Source organism: Heteronotia binoei, chromosome 19, assembly GCF_032191835.1.
Source record: "Heteronotia binoei isolate CCM8104 ecotype False Entrance Well chromosome 19, APGP_CSIRO_Hbin_v1, whole genome shotgun sequence".
NCBI classification, from domain to species: domain Eukaryota; kingdom Metazoa; phylum Chordata; class Lepidosauria; order Squamata; family Gekkonidae; genus Heteronotia; species Heteronotia binoei.
Genome location: NC_083241.1, coordinates 4,941,711 through 4,963,464, shown reverse-complemented (window position 1 = coordinate 4,963,464; position 21,754 = coordinate 4,941,711). Strand labels below are relative to the sequence as shown.

Genomic DNA, 21,754 nt, shown 5'->3' with positions numbered 1-21,754 from the left:
TGTAGCCAATCCTCCTGGAGCTTACAGTAGGTCCTGTAAGAAGAGCCCTGTAAGCTCTTGGAGGATTGGCTGCATCAGGGAGGTGTGGCCTAATATGCAAAGGATTTCCTGCTGAGTTCCACAGGGGTTCCATACACCCCTGATGTAGCCAATCCTCCTGAAGCTTACAGTAGGTCCTGTACTAAGAGCCCTGTAAGCTCTTGGAGGATTGGCTAAATCAGGGGTGTGTGGCCTAATATTTTATCAGTCTATTCTATTAGTCGCCCTCCCTTGTTGTGACATCATACTTTATAACCTTGTTGAGGTGCTGAATCTGATTTTAGCACCATCACTTCTTCTTGGACCAAAAACTGTACTCTGTGAAATGTGCCCTTTCCGCTGATGATGCACCTTGTCTAGTTTAATCGTTCTGCTGTTTGGTTTTATTGTATTTTTTCAATTTGACTTGTAGGTTTTTATTGTCTAATCTATATTGTGATCCGCCCTGAGCCCGTTATGGGAAAGGGCAGAATATAAGTTCACTAAATAAATAAAAATAAATAAATAAATGTGCAAAGGAGTTCCTGCTACAAAAAAAGCCCTGGTTTTATCAACCCCATCAACGCCTCATGAGAATGAGGTTTCTATCTGCACCACCATATTTATTCTGAAACATTTAAAAGGCATAGCTGTTTGGCCTGGCCCAACAACAGTACTCAAGCTGGGACTAAAGTCGCAACTACGACAACCTAGGCCAAGACTTCTATTTGCTTCATTCATAGCCCACTTTTTCTCCCTGACACTCAAGGTGAGTTATACAATTAGCACAATTCAGTAAGAACAGTGCAAAATGTACAATCGGCAGTGAATAAAACTGGATTACAACATGTACTTCGAACGGTATCGTGTGTGCAGCAAAAGGCATGCAAACCATGCAACAGAACTGGGGTTCAAAACTGCAGAACGATGCAGTAAAAACAGTATAAACCGCATAGGAATGAAACAGTGAAAACTGCCTAAAATATCTCAGGCTGCTTTGAGAGAGCGAACCTAAGCAGATCTACTCAGAACTGTACTCAAGGGTATTTGGTGGGGTTTACTGCCAGCAAAGTGTCCTTACGGTCACTCTGTTGGCAATTGATTGAAAGCCAGGGAACAGACTGCCTTGACGAAGTACAGTATGACTTTTCTGGTATCAAAATCACAGGCTTTCAAAATTATTAACCGCACTGCATTCAATGCACTGCTTGCTGAGTATATCAACGCAATTCACACAGCTCCCTTTCCCCTCCGCACCAGTATTTCACTTACCTTGTTATAGTAACCGTATGTAATGGCATTTGGATCAACTCCAGCTTTTTTCATTTCAAAAAGGACCCTCACTGCTAGAACTGGCTGGCTGTACTGCCCGCATAGCTGCATTAGTACCCGGTAGCATACCTGAAGGAAAGACAAAAACACTGTCAAGACCCCAGCAGTTCAGAAAGGACAAACAGCCCGCTTCGTGAACGGCGGTTTAATCCTCTCTTACAGTTCTGGAGGCAAAACGAGTTTTGCAAAGGTTGGCGGGCTATATCAGGAGCCCCCTTCTATAGGGCAGGTTAGCAGTTACATTTTCAAGCAAAAGCGGAAACTGCTAAGCGGGAATAAAGTGCGGACATTTTATGACCCCCTCCCCCAACTGTCCAGTCCCTTCAACTTGCAGGTGTTCATTAATCAGCAGTCTGACCTCGGGGTTCCCTAGGAAACATTCCAGGTCAGCGGAAAGGCTCTTGGTAAGTTGCTACAACAGATAAGCGAAGCAGAAGAGGCACAGCAACGAGCAAAGCGATACGGGCAGCGATCGGAGCACTGACGTGACAAGGCATCTGACAAACACCAGGCCGCTTTGAGGGGTTCGATGTGGAGGAACTCACACGCATCGCCAACGGCGTCAGCGGCGATCGCTCTGCTTTCTTACCTCGTCAGGGGGATCGATCTTTTTGGCGTGCATTTTCCTCAGCACGTCGTAGGCCGTCCTCAGAGCCCTCACTTTGGAATGGCACACCTTGACGTACGCGGGAAGGCAGATAAACCATAGGCCGTAGCAGTGGCGCAGAAGGCACCGGGACCACATCTGAGGAATAGACGAGTACCTCTTGGCAATCTTATGGGCTGACTTGATTTCCTGCACCAAAGCAATGAGATCGACATGCTTTAGGCAGGGGATGTCTTTGAAACCACCTTAGAATCATAGAGTTGGAAAGGACCTCCAGGGTCATCTAGTCCAGCCCCCTGCTCAATGCAGGAAACTCACAAACACCTCCCCCTAAATTTACAGGATCTTCATCGCTGTCAGGTGGCCATCTAGCCTCTGTTGAAAAACCCCCAAGGAAGGAGAACCCACCACCTCCCGAGGAGGAAGCCTGTTCCACTGAGGAACCACTCTGACAGTCAGGAATCATAGAGTTGGAAGGGACCTCCAGGGTCATCTAGTCCAACCCCCTGCACAATGCAGGAAACTCACAAACGCCTCCCCCTAAATTTACAGGATCTTCATCGCTGTCAGGTGGCCATCTAGCCTCTGTTGAAAAACCCCCAAGGAAGGAGAACCCACCATCTCCCAAGGAGGAAGCCTGTTCCACTGAGGAACCACTCTGACAGTCAGGAATCATAGAGTTGGAAGGGACCTCCAGGGTCATCTAGTCCAACCCCCTGCACAATGCAGGAAACTCACAAACGCCTCCCCCTAAATTCACAGGATCTTCATCGCTGTCAGGTGGCCATCTAGCCTCTGTTGAAAAACCCCCAAGGAAGGAGAGCCCACCACCTCCCAAGGAGGAAGCCTGTTCCACTGAGGAACCACTCTGACAGTCAGGAATCATAGAGTTGGAAGGGACCTCCAGGGTCATCTAGTCCAACCCCCTGCACAATGCAGGAAACTCACAAACGCCTCCCCCTAAATTCACAGGATCTTCATCGCTGTCAGGTGGCCATCTAGCCTCTGATGAAAAACCCCCAAGGAAGGAGAACCCACCATCTCCCAAGGAGGAAGCCTGTTCCACTGAGGAACCACTCTGACAGTCAGGAATCATAGAGTTGGAAGGGACCTCCAGGGTCATCTAGTCCAACCCCCTGCACAATGCAGGAAACTCACAAACGCCTCCCCCTAAATTCACAGGATCTTCATCGCTGTCAGGTGGCCATCTAGACTCTGTTGAAAAACCCCCAAGGAAGGAGAGCCCACCACCTCCCAAGGAGGAAGCCTGTTCCACTGAGGAACCACTCTGACAGTCAGGAATCATAGAGTTGGAAGGGACCTCCAGGGTCATCTAGTCCAACCCCCTGCTCGATGCAGGAAACTCACAAACGCCTCCCCCTAAATTCACAGGATCTTCATCGCTGTCAGGTGGCCATCTAGCCTCTGTTGAAAAACCCCCAAGGAAGGAGAACCCACCACCTCCCAAGGAGGAAGCCTGTTCCACTGAGGAACCACTCTGACGGTCAGGAATCATAGAGTTGGAAGGGACCTCCAGGGTCATCTAGTCCAACCCCCTGCACAATGCAGGAAACTCACAAACGCCTCCCCCTAAATTTACAGGATCTTCATCGCTGTCAGGTGGCCATCTAGCCTCTGTTGAAAAACCCCCAAGGAAGGAGAGCCCACCACCTCCCAAGGAGGAAGCCTGTTCCACTGAGGAACCACTCTGACAGTCAGGAATCATAGAGTTGGAAGGGACCTCCAGGGTCATCTAGTCCAACCCCCTGCACAATGCAGGAAACTCACAAACGCCTCCCCCTAAATTCACAGGATCTTCCTTGCTATCAGGTGGCCATCTAGCCTGTTTAAAAACCTCCAAGGAAGGAGAGCCCACCACCTCCCGAGGAAACCTGTTCCACTGAGGAATCAACAACAATTTTATTTGTATCCCGCCCTCCCCGCCGGAGCAGGCTCAGGGCGGCTAACAACATTATTTCATACATTAATCATACAATCAATAAAACTACTACATTGACAGTTTAATTAAAATTCTAAAATTAATAACATTAATAAAATATATACTGGTGCTATGATTACATTTACATTTATGATGGCGAGTTCTTTGGCAGTTTCCCTCTTAATCGGTGAAGGCCAACCGGAAGAGGGTAGTCTTGCAGGCCCTGCGGAACTGTTCAAGGTCCCGCAGGGCCCGCATTTCCTCTGGAAGTTGGTTCCACAGGCGTGGAGCCATGGTAGAGAAAGCTCGGAATCACTTTCTCATAGAATCCTACAGTTGGAAGGGACCTCCAGGGTCATCTAGTCCAACCCCCTGCACAATGCAGGAAACTCACAAACACCTCCCCCCAAATTCACAGGATCTTCATTGCTGTCAGATGGCCATCCAGCCTCTGTTGAAAAACCTCCAAGGAAGGAGAGCCCACCACCTCCTGAGGAAGCCTGTTCCACTGAGGAACTGTTCTAGAGGTCAGGAAGTTCTTCCTAATGTTGAGCCGGAAACTCTTTTGATTTAATTTCAACCCATTGGTTCTGGTCCTACCTTCTGGGGTCACAGAAAACAATTCCACACCATCCTCTCTATGACAGCCCTTCAAGTACTTGAAGATGGTGATCATATCACCTCTCAGCCACCTCCTCTCCAGGCTAAACATGCCCAGCTCCTTCAACCTTTCTTTATAGGGCTTGGTCTCCAAACCTCTCACCATCTTCGTTGCCCTCCTCTGGACCTGTTCCAGCTTGTCTATATCCTTCTTAAAATGTGGTGCCCAAAACTGAGCACAACGCTCCAGGTGAGTTCTTACCAGAGCAGAGTAAAGCGATACCATTACTTCACATGATCTGGACACTAGACTTCTGTTGATACAGTCCAAAATTGCATTTGCCTTTTTAGCCACCATATCACACCACTGAATCATGTTCAGCGTGTTCCCCCCCCCCAAAAAAAGTAGAGGGGGGAAAGAAAAAGTCAAAGAGAAGAGCTCTCCCCATCAATGACACATGCAAGAACTTTGGAACAATGTACATGTTATGTGCCACCTTGTTTTTTTCACCATATGGCAACCCTATGAATTGATATCCTCCAAAATGTCCTGTCGTTGACAGCCTTGCCTAGGTATTGCAAACGGAGGGCCTTTGTGGCTCCCTTGCTGGAGTCTAACCCTCTCATGTTCGGAGTTCCTCTTTTCCTAATTTTTTCTTTGTGCTGTTACGTCACAACTGACTTATGGTGACCCACCCTGCAGGGCAGGGGTGTCAAACATGCAGTTCGGGGGCTGAATCAGGCCCCCGAGCAACTGGCTGTCATCTGCTTCCTTCTTTCTCTCTCTTGCTTCCTTCTGCATAACAGTTTGCTTTGACAGGCTTGCTCAATCACACAGGAGCTACAGAGCAAAACCTCTTATTTTCTCAACTGGCTGAGGCTCCTTCCTTGGGGAGGAGGGAGAACTGCTTTGCCAGGCTCTCTCAATCACACAGGAGAGCTACTGAGCCAAGTCTCTCTTCCTTCTATTGATTGAGGTTCCTCCTTCCCCAGTCCCCTGGGGAAGGAAAGAGTCAGAGCTTCCATTGCTCAGTTCCCTGGATCCCATGGGAGAAATACAAAGGAAGCATCTTTAAGACCAATGAGTTTTAAGCATTTTTAAGTTTCTAAAAATTATATATTTGCATTTGTCTGCGTCCCTTTATAAAATTTATATCTCTGCTACCTAATCTTAAATAGGTACACACAAGGCCCAGCCCAAGCCGACATGGCCCGGCCCAACGAGGTCTCATTTATGTCAGATCCGGCCCTCATAACAAATGAGTTCGACACCCCTGCAGGTTTTCAAAGCAAGAGACATTCAGAGGTGATTTGCTTTGCCTGCCTCTGAACAGCAACCCTGGGCTTCCTTGGTGGTCTCCCATTCGAATACTAACCAGGGCTGTCCTTGGTTAGCTTTGGGGATTTGGCTAGCCTGAACTATCCACGTCAGGGCCTTTTCCTAACAGGCTGGACTGAATAAGATTCCTCTACAACTGCTTTTGGGCACTACTGATACAGCTGTCCAGCAGTGCCGCTCATGACTCATTGGCTGTTGGATGCTTCTTCTGAAGAAGAAGACTGCAGATTTATACCCCGCCCTTCACTCTGAATCAGAGATTCAGAGCGGCTTACAATCTCCTATATCTTCCTCCCCCCGCAACAGACACCCTGTGAGGTGCGTGGGGCTGAGGTGGCTCTCACAGCAGCTGCCCTTTCAAGGACCACTCCTATGAGAGTGATGGCTGACCCATAAAGATTCTTAAGAGAGCCAGTTTGGTGTAGTGGTTAAGAGCGTGGACTCTTATCTGGGAGAATCAGGCTTGATACCCCACTCCTCCACTTACAGCTGCTGAAATGGCCTTGAGTCAGCCAGAGCTCTCTCATCTGGGAGAACTGGCTTTGATTCCCCACTCCTCCACTTGCAGTTGCTGGAATGGCCTTGGGTCATCCATAGCTCTCTTATCTGGGAGAACCAGGTTTAATTCCCCACTCCTCCACTTGCAGCTGCTGGAATGGCCTTGGGTTAGCCCTAGCTCTCTTATCTGGGAGAATCGGGCTTGATGTCCCACTCCTCCACTTGCAGCTGCTGGAATGGCCTTGGGTCAGCCATAGCTCTCTTATCTAGGAGAACCAGGTTTGATTCCCCACTTCTCCACTTGCAGCTGCTGGAATGGCCTTGGGTCAGCCAGAGCTCTCTCATCTGGGAGAACTGGGTTTGATTCCCCACCTCCACTTGCAGCTGCCGGAATGGCCTTGGGTCAGCCATAGCTCTCTTATCTGGGAGAACCGGGTTTGATTCCCCACTCCTCCACTTGCACCTGCTGGAATGGCCTTGGGTCAGCCATAGCTCTGGCAGAGGGTGTCCTTGAAAGGGCAGCTGCTGTAAGAGCCCTCTCAGCCCCACCCACCTCACAGGGTGTCTGTTGTGGGGGAGGAAGATAAAGGAGATTGTGAGCCGCTCTGAGACTCTGGGATTCAGGGTGGAGGGCAGAATATAAATCCAATGTTTTCTTCTTCTAACAGCACCCAGGCTTGTAAAGCCTCAAAACCTGGCATGCCTTCTCAGGCTGAACGACTCTTAGTGAAAACAACAACAACAACCTCCCTGCATACACCCAATCTCAGACTGCCCATACTCAACCAGTAGTCTATCAGTTGAACTGTCTGCCCTCTCAAGTGTTTGCCCTGATTTGCTCCCCATAGGTTACGCAGCCTTTGGCCTGCCCAATTCAGGCCGTCAGCTCAGATAACTACATCAATTCCACTGTTGTATAATGTCTCATCTGCTAGTTTATAACGGAAGCGTTACAAGACCGTTACAAGACCGCCTACCCTAATTTGAAAGTGCCAGAGTTCCAAATGCAAACTATTATTGGGGCAAAATGATTTTCAGATGACGGAACGTCAGAACCGCTGATATAAAGCATAAATATTCATCAGAGAGGCAGCAAAACATGAAAATGCATTAGAGGAGAAAATAAGCTCATTAAATGGTTGCTTAAGCCCCAAGACAGATAGAGAAATAAAAATCAGGGTACTGTTATCGGATTATTGAACAAGAACTGCTCCGCAGAAAGTAATGGCTGGAATTATCCGCTTGTTACATGTGCTGCATGACCAGTGAGCACCAAAAATAATTTTGCATTAATTAAAGGCAAATCATAAGACTTCTACATTCCAAGTTGTGCTAACACAAAGAGATTCGACTCTCCAAAGGAGATTAAACCTAGGGTTCCAAGATCCAACTCAGAAAACACCTGGGGACTTTGGGGATAGAGCCAGGAGACTTTCCCATTCCCTAATATAAATAAATAAAAATACAGCGGACCCTCTGAAAACAGCCTGCATTTCCTTGTCCCCAAACAGCTGGCTACACTTCCATTAAATGAAAGTGAACACACACACACACAAAGCAGCCAAAATAAACAGAGTTTGCAAGCACACACTTTTGTGATCTCACTGGGGCAATTTACTCAAGATGAGTTGCTGAATGTAACCATCTGCTGTATTTCTGCAGACTAAACAGGAAAATGAAAGGTTGTAGTTTGCCCTTTACTACGCAGACGACTTCTGGAAGGAATACAAAACAAGCAGAGGGACTAGGCTGACTTCCCTTCCTTTCTCACAACTTCCCAGACTCACCAGGAACAGTCATGTGGCTTTGCTGGCTCACCCTGCCCCCCATTCAGCCTTGCTTCTACTAATATTCAAAGGCACACACACCTTGCATGTTTCCAAGCTTCTTCTATGCCTTCTGAGGTGGAAAGTCACCTTGTGGCTGCTGGGGCGGGGCTTCCTCCCCTTGGCCAGCTGGCTGGTGGTAGGGAGGAGCCTGCAAAACCATGGGATCCCCCGCTGGGAGCTGGGAACTGGCAAGCCTAGTTAAACCTATGCCCAGTCACCTCCAAACAGGGAAGGTCCATCTAGTCCAGCCTCCTCTCTCACACAGTGGCCACCCAGTTCCTCTGGAGGGCCAACAACAGCGCAGAGAGGCCAAGGCCTTCCTCTGACATTGCCTCCTGGCACTGGGACTCAGAGGTTTACTTCCTCTGAATGTGGAGGTTCCCTTTATTTACCATGCCTGGTAGCCACTTACACACTTATCCTTTATGAATCTATCCAGTTCTTTTTTAAAGCCGTCTATGCCTGCCTTCCTCCCTCCCTCCCTCCCTTTCCTTCCTTCCTTCCTCTCCCTTCCTCCCTTTCCTTCCTCCCTCCCTTTCCTTCCTTCCTCCCTTCCTTTCCTTCCTTCCTTCCTCTCCCTTCCTTCCTCCCTTCCTTTCCTTCCTCCTTTTCCTTCCTTCCTTCCTTCCTCCCTCCCTTTCCTCCCTTCCTCCCTTTCCTTCCTTCCTTCCTCCCTCCCTCCCTTTCCTTCCTTCCTCTCTCCCTTTCTTTCTTTCCTTCCTCCCTTTCCTTCCTTCCTTCCTTTCCTCCCTTCCTCCCTTTCCTTCCTTCCTCCCTCCCTCCCTCCCTTTCCTTCCTCCCTCCCTTTCCTTCCTTCCTCCCTCCCTTTCCTTCCTTCCTCCCTCCTTTTCCTTCCTTCCTTCCTTCCTCCCTCCCTTTCCTTCCTTCCTTCCTCCCTCCCTCCGGAGGAAAACGATTAAGCAGAGGTGAGTTGCGATCGCCTTCCTCTGCAAAGTCTTCCTTTGTTGTCTCCCATTAGTAGCATGCCTTAGCTTCTAAGACTGAACAGGATCTGGCCGTACTATACCATTCCATATCACCATGTCAATTATGAAAAACAGATAGTTTAAAAAAAATTAAAAAAATTGTAACCAAAATGAAAACCAGCCGGCATTGCACTCAAAAGATTCTCAGGCCCCAATTCCCCTTGTAGGGCTCTTATTCACTCCGAACAAAAGAGAGACGCCAGTATAGAAATCACTGCCGCTAAATAACTAACCAGACACTAGAAAAGAGCAAGTGTCCAACAGTATCTTCAAAACTAACACAATTTGTGGCAGGACCCACAAAAGCGAGCAGTGACTCACAACAACTCCTACACCCTGAAAGTGCTCCTGGATTCTGACTCTTTTCTGCTGCCACAGACAGACTAACACGGCCACCCATCTTGATCTATAGCCAGACATTGCTGAGGAACAGGAGGAGTGGGCTGTTTAGAATGACAGTACAGAGAAAAGTTATGCTGTAAAGCAGACTGTCCGAAGAAGACAAACGGCAGAAGACAAAATGGCATTTAAAAAGGGCTTAACGACGATGTGCCTAATTCTGCCCACCAGCAATTCTGTGCGATGACTGCTGTGGCTAGTAGAAAGAAAGGAAACTAAAAGGAAATATGAGATTCAATTATGGCAGGGAGCCTCCAGGGAGTCTGAAATCCTCTTTAGGATTCAGTACAGGCACTCAACCTAAGTACACGTTACTGAGAAGCGGAGGTCTGCACAGCGCAACCAAAGGCTGGAATAATTATTGTTGTAATGCCCATATGAAACACAAGATATGTTCTGGTTTGCCATAAGGCTACCTTTTAAAAACAATTTCTTTTCTTCTCAAAGGGTTACTACTATAAGAATATGCTGCTTTACATTACCCATCTTCGGCATTACGCTTGCATTACGGTGGATATTTTTCACGTTAGCTCTTCATTAAAGTCAGGACGGAAGGAACGGCTTTAAAGATCAATTGCCTCCTTTCTTTCCCCCTTGGAACTTCTGCCAGAATGAAACTCGCTCTAGCTACTTCCTGCTTTTCAAAGGCAATTTGGAATCCAGCATGCCAGACTGTTGATGGAGAAATGTTAGTCCAGAGCAGGGGTGGCCAAACTGTGGCTCAGGAGTTACATGTGGATCTTTCACACATATTGTGTGGCTCTTGAAGTCTCCACCGCCCCATCAGCTAACTTGGAAACTTCTTTCTTTAAATCGCTTCTCCAAGCCAAGCCAACCAATGACTTGCAGAATGCATTTAAAGTTAAAAGTTGCTTTTTTCCCACCTCTCCTCCCCCATCTTCCTTCCTTCCTTCCTTCCTTCCTTCCTTGCATAAGAACATAAGAGAAGCCCTGTTGGATCAGGCCAATGGCCCATCCAGTCCAACACTCTGTGTCACATAAGAACATAAGAGAAGCCCTGTTGGATCAGGCCAATGGCCCGTCCAGTCCAACACTCTGTGTCACATAAGAACATAAGAGGAGCCCTGTTGGATCAGGCCAGTGGCCCCTCCAGTCCAACACTCTGTGTCACATAAGAACATCAGAGAAGCCATGTTGGATCAGGCCAATGGCCCATCCAGTCCAACACTCTGTGTCACACAGTGGCAATATATATACACACACACACACACACACACACACACTGGCTAATAGCCACTGATGGACCTCTGTTCCATATTTTTATCTAAACCCCTCTTGAAGGTGGCTATGCTTGTGGCCACCACCACCTCCTGTGGCAGTGAATTCCACATGTTAATCACCCTTTGGGTGAAGAAGTACTTCCTTTTATCCGTTTTAACCTGTCTGCTCAGCAATTTCATCGAATGCCCACGAGTTCTTGTACTGTGAGAAAGGGAGAAAAGTACTTCTTTCTCTACTTTCTCCCTCCCCTGCATTATCTTGTAAACCTCTATCATGTCACCCCACAGTCGTTTCTCCAAGCTTAAAAGCTCCAAGCGTTTTAACCTTTCTTAGCCACCCTGACCCTGCCTTTGGTGGGGGAGGGCGGGATACAAAAATAAATTTATTATTATTATTATTATTCATAGGGAAAGTGGCTATTTGTTTGCAGCTCTCAAACATCTGATGTTCATGCCTTGATGCTCTCAGACATCTGACATTTATTCTGTGCGGCTCTGACATTAAGTATGTTTGGCCACCCCTGGTCCAGAGCTTTATCAGTTGATTGAATGAGCTTTATCAGATACGCAGAACCAGTTATGAGGTTGGCTCTTTAAATTCTCCAGTCCACCTTGAGTCCCCATGAGGAAGCCAGGCTTATAAATAAAGCAAATTAAATAAATATAGCAGAAAAGAGCCAGTTTGGTGTAGTGGTTAAGTGTGCGGACTCTTATCTGGAAGAACCGGGTTGGATTCTCCACTCCTCCACTTGCAGCTGCTGGAATGGCCTTGGGTCAGCTATAGCTCTGGCAGAGGTTGTCCTTGAAAGGGCAGCTGCTGTGAGAGCCCTCTCCAGCCCCACCCACCTCACAGGGTGTCTGTTGTGGGGGAGGAAGGTAAAGGAGATTGTGAGCCGCTCTGAGACTCTTCGGAGTGGAGGACGGGATATAAATCCAATATCTTCTTCAATATCTTCTTCTTCAGAACCATAAGTTTTGCGTTCAGGCTCTGGAGCTAGGAAAGAGGGCACCATCTCGATAGTACAAGTTGTTGTTGGAATACAGCAATCATTTGCACCTGACATGGATTGTCTGCACATGATGGCCAGCCCTTTATGGTCAGGGACCTGCCTATCTATGGGACCGCCTTTCTCCATATATCCCCCAGAGAGCACTGCATTCGGGGGCAAAAAACTTACTGTCCGCCCCCGGACCAAAGGAAGCCAGGTTATGTGTGACAAGATCTAGGGCTTTTTCGCGGCAGCACCAGAACTTTGGAACACCCTTCCGGAGGCCATAAGGGCCCTGTGGGATCCGTCTGCGTTCTGCAGGGCCTGTAAGACCGAATTGTTTAAGCAGGCCTTCGATGCTTAACTGAAAGAGGGCTGCCACCGGACATCATATAGAATGCTGGCGATCGCTGTCCGAAAATTCAATGCCGCCTATGTTGTACTGATGCAGCACCACAGAATTGGGTTTTAAAAATCGAAAATGTAAATTATGGTTTTATTATGTTTTATTGGTTTAATTGTATTGACATGACGTTGTGAGCCGCCCTGAGTCCGCTTGCGGAGAGGGCGGGATATAAGTCCGACGTAATAATAATAATAATAAATAATAATGAAAATCTGGTTGCATAGGATCACCACAGTGCAGGGGCGGCCAAACTTGCTTAACGTAAGAGCCACATTTGGTGTGGAGAGCCAGTTTGGTGTAGTGGTTAAGTGTGCGACTCTTATCTGGGAGAACCAGATTTGATTCCCCACTCCTCCACTTGCACCTGCTATTATGGCCTTGGGTCAGCCATAGCTCTGGCAGAGGTTGTCCTTGAAAGGGCAGCTGCTGTGAGAGCCCTCTCCAGCCCCACCCACCTCACAGGGTGTCTGTTGTGGGGGAGGAAGGTAAAGGAGATTGTGAGCTGCTCTGAGACTCTTCGGAGTGGAGGGCGGGATATAAATCCAATATCTTCATCTACCTCACAGGGTGTCTGTTGAGGGGGGGAAGGTAAAGGAGATTGTGAGCTGCTCTGAGACTCTTCGGAGTGGAGGGCGGGATATAAATCCAATATCTTCATCTACCTCACAGGGTGTCTGTTGTGGGGGAGGAAGGTAAAGGAGATTGTGAGCCGCTCTGAGACTCTTCAGAGTGGAGGGTGGGATATAAATCCAATATCTTCTTCTTCTTCTTCTTCTTCTTCTTCTTCTTCTTCTTCACATAGACAAATGGCTGACGGGGTGGTAAGGGCTTTGAGAGCCACACAATACGTGTGAAAGAGCCACATATGGCTCCTGAGCCACAGTCTGGCCACCCCTGATCTAATCCAACACTACCACAGTATTCAGTGACATGTGGATGCGGCCAGGAAGAGACAAAAAAGGGTGCTGTTTCCTGTAACTGTCAGAAATGCTTCATTGAATGCTTATTGGCACTTTTACTGAAATCTATTCCATGGTCTACTAACACCATTGCTAAATAAAATACTATGCTGCTAACACCATGCCCAGAGAAAGAGAGAGGAGGGGTGGGAGTGAGGATGCCAGAACTCCAAAGGCCAGTAGAGGCCTTTGAAGTGCAAAGCGCTGAGCTCGCCTCCCCGGCACCTTCCGAGCAGAGCAAGGACACCACCAGGGGGGAGAGCGCAACTCGCACCGGTGAGAGATAAGCGGGCGTGTGAAAGGACTGCTCGTAGGAACAAATGTAGTTTATTATGAGAAGTGATTTAAAGCCCCAGTCCTTGAAGTGTATTCATAAATACCGATGGCCCAGGCTATCTGTTATCAGTTTCAATGCATCCATGTAGAGAGTAACATTGTTGTAATCAATAAATGAAACTTAGTTTTGAACAAAGACAAGTCTGATCATTTTGGAGCTTTGCTGACAGTAACTCCTCCAAACGTACAAAGGCACTACAGAAATGCATCCCACAACAGGGGCCATGCTGGGACACACAGTGAATTCAAAACAGGGCACTGTGAGCGACGAAGGGGTGCAGCCTGGCTGCTGAGTACCTGCTTTGTTCTCCTGAACATGGGCAGCGGGCTGTTGGGATTGCTGGCTCTGGAGGGCGCTTTGCTGCTCCGCGTAGTGAGGAGGCCCGCGGGCCGCTCAAACAGATCTTGCTTCAGCACAGGAAATCCGTTATAACTGAAATGGAAAAGTTAAAAAAAAAAAAACATATTTCATTTACAATAAATTTATCTTCCGCTTTAGCCTCAGGGCTCAAGACTTCCAAGTGGTATTTCACAAGGGGTGAATGGCACCGCGTAGCAAAAAACTGGTTCAAGCACACACAAACCCGGCACATTTGTAGTGCTATTCTAGGAGAAAGAGGGGTTTTTGGCCGGGGGAGGGGGGTACATTCAAATATTTATTTACTGATTGCATATGGTCCATCAGTGGCTATCAGTGGAACTCTCTGTCTGGGGCAGTGATACCTGTATTCTTGGTGCTTGGAGGTGGGGGGGAAACCAGTGGGAGGGCTTCAAGTGTCCTGGCCCCACTGATGGACCTCCTGATGGCACTTGGGTTTTTTTTGTTGGACTGGATGGGCCATTGGCCTGATCCAACACGGCTTCTCTTATGTTCTTATGGGACACAGAGTGTTGGACTGGATGGGCCCTGGGCCTGACCCAACAGGGCTTCTCTTAAGTTCTTATGTTGGACTGGATGGGCAGAGTGTTGGACTGGATGGGCCCTTGGCCTGACCCAACAGGGCTTCTCTTATGTTCTTATGTGACACAGAGTGTTGGACTGGGTGGGCCACTGGCCTGATCCAACATGGCTTCTCTTATGTTCTTATGTGACTCAGAGTTTTGGACTGGATGGGCCATTGGCCTGATCCAACAGGGCTTCTCTTATGTCCTTATGTGACACAGAGTGTTGGACTAGATGGGCCATTGGCCTGATCCAACATGGCTTCTCTTATGTTCTTATGAGACACAGAGTGTTGGACTGGATGGGCCCTGGGCCTGACCCAACAGGGCTTCTCTTAAGTTCTTATGTGACACAGAGTGTTGGACTGGATGGGCCCTTGGCCTGACCCAACAGGGCTTCTCTTATGTTCTTATGTGACACAGAGTGTTGGACTGGGTGGGCCACTGGCCTGATCCAACATGGCTTCTCTTATGTTCTTATGTGACTCAGAGTTTTGGACTGGATGGGCCATTGGCCTGATCCAACAGGGCTTCTCTTATGTCCTTATGTGACACAGAGTATTGGACTGGATGGGCCATTGGCCTGATCCAACAGGGCTTCTCTTATGTGACATAGAGTGTTGGACTGGATGGGCCACTGGCCTGATCAAACATGACTTCTCTTATGTTCTTATGTGACACAGAGTGATGGACTGGATGGGCCACTGGCCTGATCCAACAGGGCTTCTCTTATGTTCTTATGTGACACAGAGTATTGGACTGGATCGGCCATAGGCCTGATCCAACAGGGCTTCTCTTATGTTCTTATACAGAGTGTTGGACCGGAAGGGCCATTGGCCTGATCCAACATGGCTTCTCTTATGTTCTTATGTGACACAAAGTGTTGGACTGGATGGGCCGCTGGCCTGATCCAACAGGGCTTCTCTTATGTGACAGAGAGTGTTGCACTGGATGGGCCGCTGGCCTGATCCAAGATGGCTTCTCTTATGTGACACAAGAGTGTTGGACTGGATGGGCCATTGGCCTGATCCAACAGGGCTTCTCTTATGTTCTTATGTGACACAGAGTGTTGGACTGGATGGGCCACTGGCCTGATCCAAGATGGCTTCTCTTGTGTTCTTATGTTCTTATTGGGTCATGGATATTTCCCCTCTGACATCTAATCTATAGATCAACAACATGACGCCTCAGCAAACCTGGCATCTGCATCTCACAGAGGATGCCCACAAGATGGGGGAGGGATAGTGGCTCAGTGGGAGAGCATCTGCTTGGCATGCAGAAGGTCGCAGGTTCAATCCCCGTAATCTCCAATGAGAAGGATCTAGCAGGCAGTAATGTGAAAAGACCTCTGCTTGAGACCCTGGAGAGCCACTGCCACTAGAGAGTACCTACGTTGATAGTGCAGTGGTCTGGTGAAGTGTAAGGCAGCTGCACATGTTCAAGATTGTACCTTTAACAGCATGACCTGGGGAAAAAACTCAGCTTACATTTTCTAACCTACAGCCTGACGAAGAGCTCTGGCAAGCTTGAAAGCTTGCACAGTGTTTTGCATCAGTTTGGTTGATCCACACAGAAGTATGAAGAAGAAGAATTGCAGATTTATACCCCACCCTTCTCTCTGAATCAGAGTCTCAGAGCGGCATACAATCTCCTATATCTTCTCCCCCCACAACAGACACCCTGTGAGATGGGCGGGGCTGAGAGGGCTCTCGCAGCAGCTGCCCTTTCAAGGACAACCTCTGCCAGAGCTATGGCTGACCCAAGGCCATTCCAGCAGGTGCAAGTGGAGGAGTGGGGAATCAAACCCGGTTCTCCCAGATAAGAGTCCGCACACTTAACCACTACACCAAACTGGCTCTTGTAGTGAGCACAGGGAAAAACTGTGATGCAGTAATGAAAAGAATATAATCCAGATCCAACAAATTATTACAAAGTTTTTAAATAAAATGAATTTCACACGCCACAATCTATTAGTTCATGTCCGTTTCTTCTTTGTGGAGTCTTCAAAAAATGGACATGAACTAATGGACCAAATATTGGCACTTTTTTGTTGGAACTGATCTTTACAAAATATTGTTGTGTGCTTAATGCATATTGCCTAGGATTGGAATGGATGATCTCACCCAGTGGAAATATGAAATGAATGCCGTGTGTGCAATTCACTTTATTTAAAAATTTTGTAATAATTTGTTGGATTTGGATTATATTATTTTCGTTGTTGCGTCACAGTTTTTATTTTTATTTATTTTATTTGGTCAATTTATATTCTGCCCTTTCCCATGAGGGCTCAGTCATGGTAAAACAGTTAAAATACAACAATAACTTAATAATATATGAATAAAAACATAACTCAAAAATCCCTGTTCTCATCTCTCCATGATTCTCCCTATTGATATTGACCTCATAGAAGTATGGCATGGATTTTGTTCCCTAAAAGGTACTGTCTGTCTTCCAGCTGCCAAAACATCTGGAGAAGGGAATGAGGCCAATGAAAAAGGACTGACTGGGGTTTTCCACACAGATTCTTTGGCCCAGCTTAGATGCTGTCAGAAAGCAGGGGCTTTCCCCCACTTCCCCACAGTGTCGCAATGAAGCTAGATGTCCATCTAACAGCAATGCAAATCCTGTGAATTTAGGGGGAGGTATTTGTGAATTTCCTGCATTGTGCAGGGGGTTGGACTAGATGACTCTGGAGGCCCCTTCCAACTCTATGATTCTAGGCCTGTGTCATATGTCATTTTAAATCAGTAATCATCACATTGCATGGAACGTGCAGGGAACCTGCCATGTGGGAGCCCCACTGTTGCAATGGTGTATTAGGAGACACAGTGGCAATGGGGAGTTCACTCAAGATCGATGCCACACAGACGAGGTCACTGGAGTTAATCAACTGATTCTCAATGTGCCCTTTCAGGAAATCTGTCTGCTGACCTGGAATCTCTACAGTTATTTAAAGCTCAACATTTAACAAACGAGCCTTCCGAAAAGGGTGGAAAAGAGATCTAATAAATAAAGACAAATAAAACGTGCTTTTTAAAAGTATCCCATTCATTTAGATGGACAGCTTCATTAGTATCGACTGCGTTTCACACAAGAAACCTCTATAACGCTTATTTAGCCTCTAATGAACAAAGCAAGAGAAGCAGCCCACGAAAAATCGATATCGGCAACGTAAATCCATTCAAAATTGGATCGCTGTTTTAAAAAAAAATGGACTTTTCAGAAAAGCTAAGGAAATTCAATTGTAATAGTTTTGCCTGACACATATAATTCCAAAATTAATCACAGCCAGTTTTATCCTAATCTTCAGATGTTGTGATATGTAGAGGGCCACCTGAGAAACAAGAGGCCTCTCTTGCTCCTGAGAGAGCAGGACAATTATCATTTCATGTAAAATAGCTATATGTCCAGAAGAGTTCCCAGAGACATAGGCAGGTTTTTTTTTTGGGGGGGGGGGGGGGGGGTTGGAGCAGGAACCCACAGGAATGCAGTCCCGGCTGGCTTGGTATCAGGGGGTGTGGTCTAATATGCAAATGAGTCCTTGCTGGGCTTTCACGACAAAAAAGCCCTGTGTGAAACAATGGTGGCATCAAAGGGTGTGGCCTAATATGCAAATAAGTTCCTGCTGGGCTTTTTTTTGCCAAAAAAAGCCCTGGACATAGGTAAAATGTGTGTGGGGGTACCATCAGTCTCAACAAGAAAAGTGGGCTACATATAAAGTTAGCTCATGAAAAAGGTGACCTAAAGTTAACTTATATCTTGTTTTGTGTTATCGTCCTACTGTTTTGCTTTTATTCTATTGTTTTCAATTTGCATTGTAGGTTTTTATTGTCTAATTTATGCTGTGATCTGCCCTGAGCCCATTGTGGGAAAGGGCGGAATATAAGTCCGCTAAATAAAAATAAAAAATATATATCTGTTAAGGTCTAAGGAGCCTGATCTTGCATTATGTCCTTGCTTGGGAGCTCTGGTACACATGCAGAATTTCTCTCCCTGGAAAAGGCTTCTCTCTGTTCTTCTGAATGGAAGGAGAAAGACTCCAACCCTTCCTCCATTGAAAAGAACTACCGTATTTGCCGGCGTATAAGACGACTGGGCATATAAGACGACCCCCCAACATTTCCACTCAAAATATAGAGTTTGTCATATACTCGCCGTATAAGACTACCCCCTCTTCCACACACCATTGTACGGCTGCAGTGCGACCGCAGCGCCTCCGGCCCGCCCCTGCATCTCCCTGTGACCAGCACTAGTGCACATGTGCGAGCTCTGCGTAGACAAGAGGTGGGCCGGAGCGCCGCTGCTTCCCGCTGAGCAGAACGGGCTGGTCACGCCGAAAAGGCTGGCACCCCTGTCTCGCTGCTGATGCTCGCTGCAGCCACGCTGATGACCCGCCGCGGTCGCGCTTGATACCGCGTGATGCTGGACGGTATGTAGAATGAGGTTGGCGGGCATCGGGAGGCCACTATGGGCACCGAGCGAGCATCGGAAGGCCACTATGGGCAGCTATGTCTATCCCAACTGAAGTGCACCCGGCGTATAAGACGACCCCCCCACTTGGAGGCATGTTTTTCAGGGCAAAAAAGTAGTCTTATACGCCAGCAAATACTGTATATGGCTTCCTGGATGGGGGAACTCCATGCGGATAGGAAGGGAAAGGCATGCAGATGTAGGCTTGAATATGAACACAGCAGTCTGCGTATGCAATCTCTCCGCTCTCCAATTATTCTTGAAAACCACTAATCTACATGAAGGAATGAAATTCTGCCAGGGCATATGATCCTGGAGCGGGCACGAGTTCATTTCAAGCTGTACAATCCCGCTGCAGTCAATGGGGACTGAAATAAAAAGAGGTTCAAATGTCAATTTAAGCAACTTGCTTGTACAAGCTGTCAGCAATTTGAGCATTCTGATGTTGCACACCCTTCCTCTTTCCTCACCGCACACCACGGCCCAGGCTAAGAGTTTGGGTTGCCAACAGCCCTCCCTTTAAAAGAAGCTTAGTGCGTGGAGATGGACAGGTGAAGCTTTTCACAGCAGGGAGAAAAATAATAATAATAAGAAGATATTGGATTTATCTCCCGCCCTCCACTCCAAAGAGTCTCAGAGCGGCTCACAATCTCTTTTACCTTCCTCCCCCACAACAGACACCCTGTGAAGTGGGTAGGGCTGGAGAGGGCTCTCACAGCAGCTGCCCTTTCAAGGACAGAGTCCCAGAGCCACTCACAATCTCCTTTCCCTTCCTCCCCCACAACAGACACCCTGTGAGGTGGGTGGGGCTGAGAGAAGAAGAAGAAATTGGATTTATATCCCACCCTTCTCTCTGAATCAGAGACTCAGAGTAGCTTAAGGTCTCCTTTATCTTCTCCCCCCACAACAGACACCCTGTGAGGTGGGTGGGGCTGGAGAGGGCTCTCCCAGCAGCTGCCCTTTCAAGGACAACCTCTGCCAGAGCTATGGCCGACCCAAGGCCATTCCAGCAGGTGCAAGTGGAGGAGTGGGGAATCAAACCCGGTTCTCCCACATAAGAGTCCGCACACTTAACCACTACACCAAACTGGCTCTCCACTTAGCCTCTACTAAAGAGGCAGAAATAGCCTACCTGTGGGAATTATACAATTAAGGTTAAAATCCTGGGAATGAACCCTCTAAGAAAACGGGGCTTGAAAATCCCTACTTAAAAGCTTACTCCCTATTACCAGTCTGTTTTTAACAGAAATATTCCCAGTATGTGGAAGCTTCTTCCTTGAAAACTAAAGAGCTGGAAGCTATGATTTGCTGTTTCCTTCTGTCCAGAAACAAAGCATGAAATACAGTTAGTTACACTTTGCAAACCAATATAGTTACAGCTTCCATGATGATAGGAAGCATGACACAGGAGAAGTTCTGGCGCAGATACAATCAAGGAACATTTTACGGCTAGCGTTCTCACGTTCTAAGGCAGCAGTTCCCCGGTATGGTGACCCACATGTCCGAATTTACTTTGTGTGTGACCCATCCGAGGCTGGACCAAAGCTTTTTGGGCTCTAGGCAAACTATGACCTTGGCATCCATCAAGTTCAGCATTCTACAATTGCTATCCAAAGATTTTTGAGAAACCAATCAACATCACACAGCTGCCGCCACTATGAATTCTAAGCAAGTGGCATTCCAACACACACAGTCTTTGCATATGGAGATTACATTCCAGCCTCTGGCCATCTTCTTCTCCACTTCTTGCTCTAAACCCACCCAAGAGCCTAAGAAACTTATCCTCGTAACCATCAAGACACCTGTATATGCAGTGAAGGGGGGAATAAAGGAACGTATTGTTCCCAGAGTCAGACCTTGGTTTCCAAAATATGAGAGCAAGAGAGCGATTGAGAGGCATGGTGGAGCCCTGCCCAGGTAAGCCCAATCTCATTACACCTTGGAAGCTAAGCAGGGTTGACTCTGGCAAGTACTTGGAAGGGAGACCTCCTTGGAATAGTAGTAGTTGGGAGGGGGGAGGCAGGGCCTGGCTTTATTCAGCCACTTCTCTGAATATCTTCCAGGCCTCCAGTAGAGGTCAGTCAGCAGCAGTCACCATGACTTCCAAGTGCAGAAAGACACAGACACACACAAAATACAAAATATACCCAAAGGGGGGCGGGGGGAGAAAGAAAGGGCATGGTGGCCATTACAGAGTATTGGCTTGCAACACACTTGAAGAGGCTTCATGACCCACAGGTTAGGAAATAGTGTTCTAATGCAGTGGTCCCCAACCTTTTTGGCACCACGGACCGGTTTTGTGGAAGGCAATTTTTCCACGGACCGGGGGGTGGGGGGAGGAGTGATAGTTTCAGGATGATACAATTTTGCACTTTATTTTGGTGTGGTGGTTAAGTGTGCAGACTCTATCTGGGAGAACCAGGTTTGATTCCCCACTCCTCCACTTGCAGCTGCTGGAATGGCCTTGTGTCAGCCATAGCTCTCTTATCTGGGAGAACCGGGTTTGATTCCCCACTCCTCCACTTGCAGCTGCTGGAATGGCCGTGGGTCAGCCAGAGCTCTCTTATCTGGGAGAACCGGGTTTGATTCCCCACTCCTCCAGTTGCAGCTGCTGGAATGGCCTTGGGTCAGCCAGAGCTCTCTTATCTGGGAGAACCGGGTTTGATTCCCCACTCCTCCACTTGCAGCTGCTAAGATGGCCTTGTGTCAGCCAGAGCTCTCTTATCTGGGAGAACCGGGTTGGATTCCCCACTCCTCCACTTGCAGCTGCTGGAATGGCCTTGGGTCAGCCATAGCTCTCTTATCTGGGAGAACCGGGTTTGATTCCCAACTCCTCCACTTGCAGCTGCTGGAATGGCCGTGGA

At 47.7% G+C, this 21,754-nt stretch overlaps 1 protein-coding gene across 2 annotated transcripts in view; it reads right to left on the bottom strand.

The window, feature by feature from the left end:
• DENND4A (DENN domain containing 4A) overlaps nt 1-21,754 on the bottom strand; it is a 93,129-nt gene that overhangs the window by 29,920 nt on the left and 41,455 nt on the right. For both annotated transcript variants that reach the window (XM_060259906.1, XM_060259907.1), the window contains exons 14-16: nt 13,776-13,911; nt 1,940-2,146; nt 1,291-1,419 (exon numbers count right to left, since the gene is read on the bottom strand). In XM_060259906.1, coding sequence (XP_060115889.1) covers nt 1,291-1,419; nt 1,940-2,146; nt 13,776-13,911 — 472 coding nt within the window. The remainder of the gene's footprint in view (nt 1-1,290; nt 1,420-1,939; nt 2,147-13,775; nt 13,912-21,754) is intronic.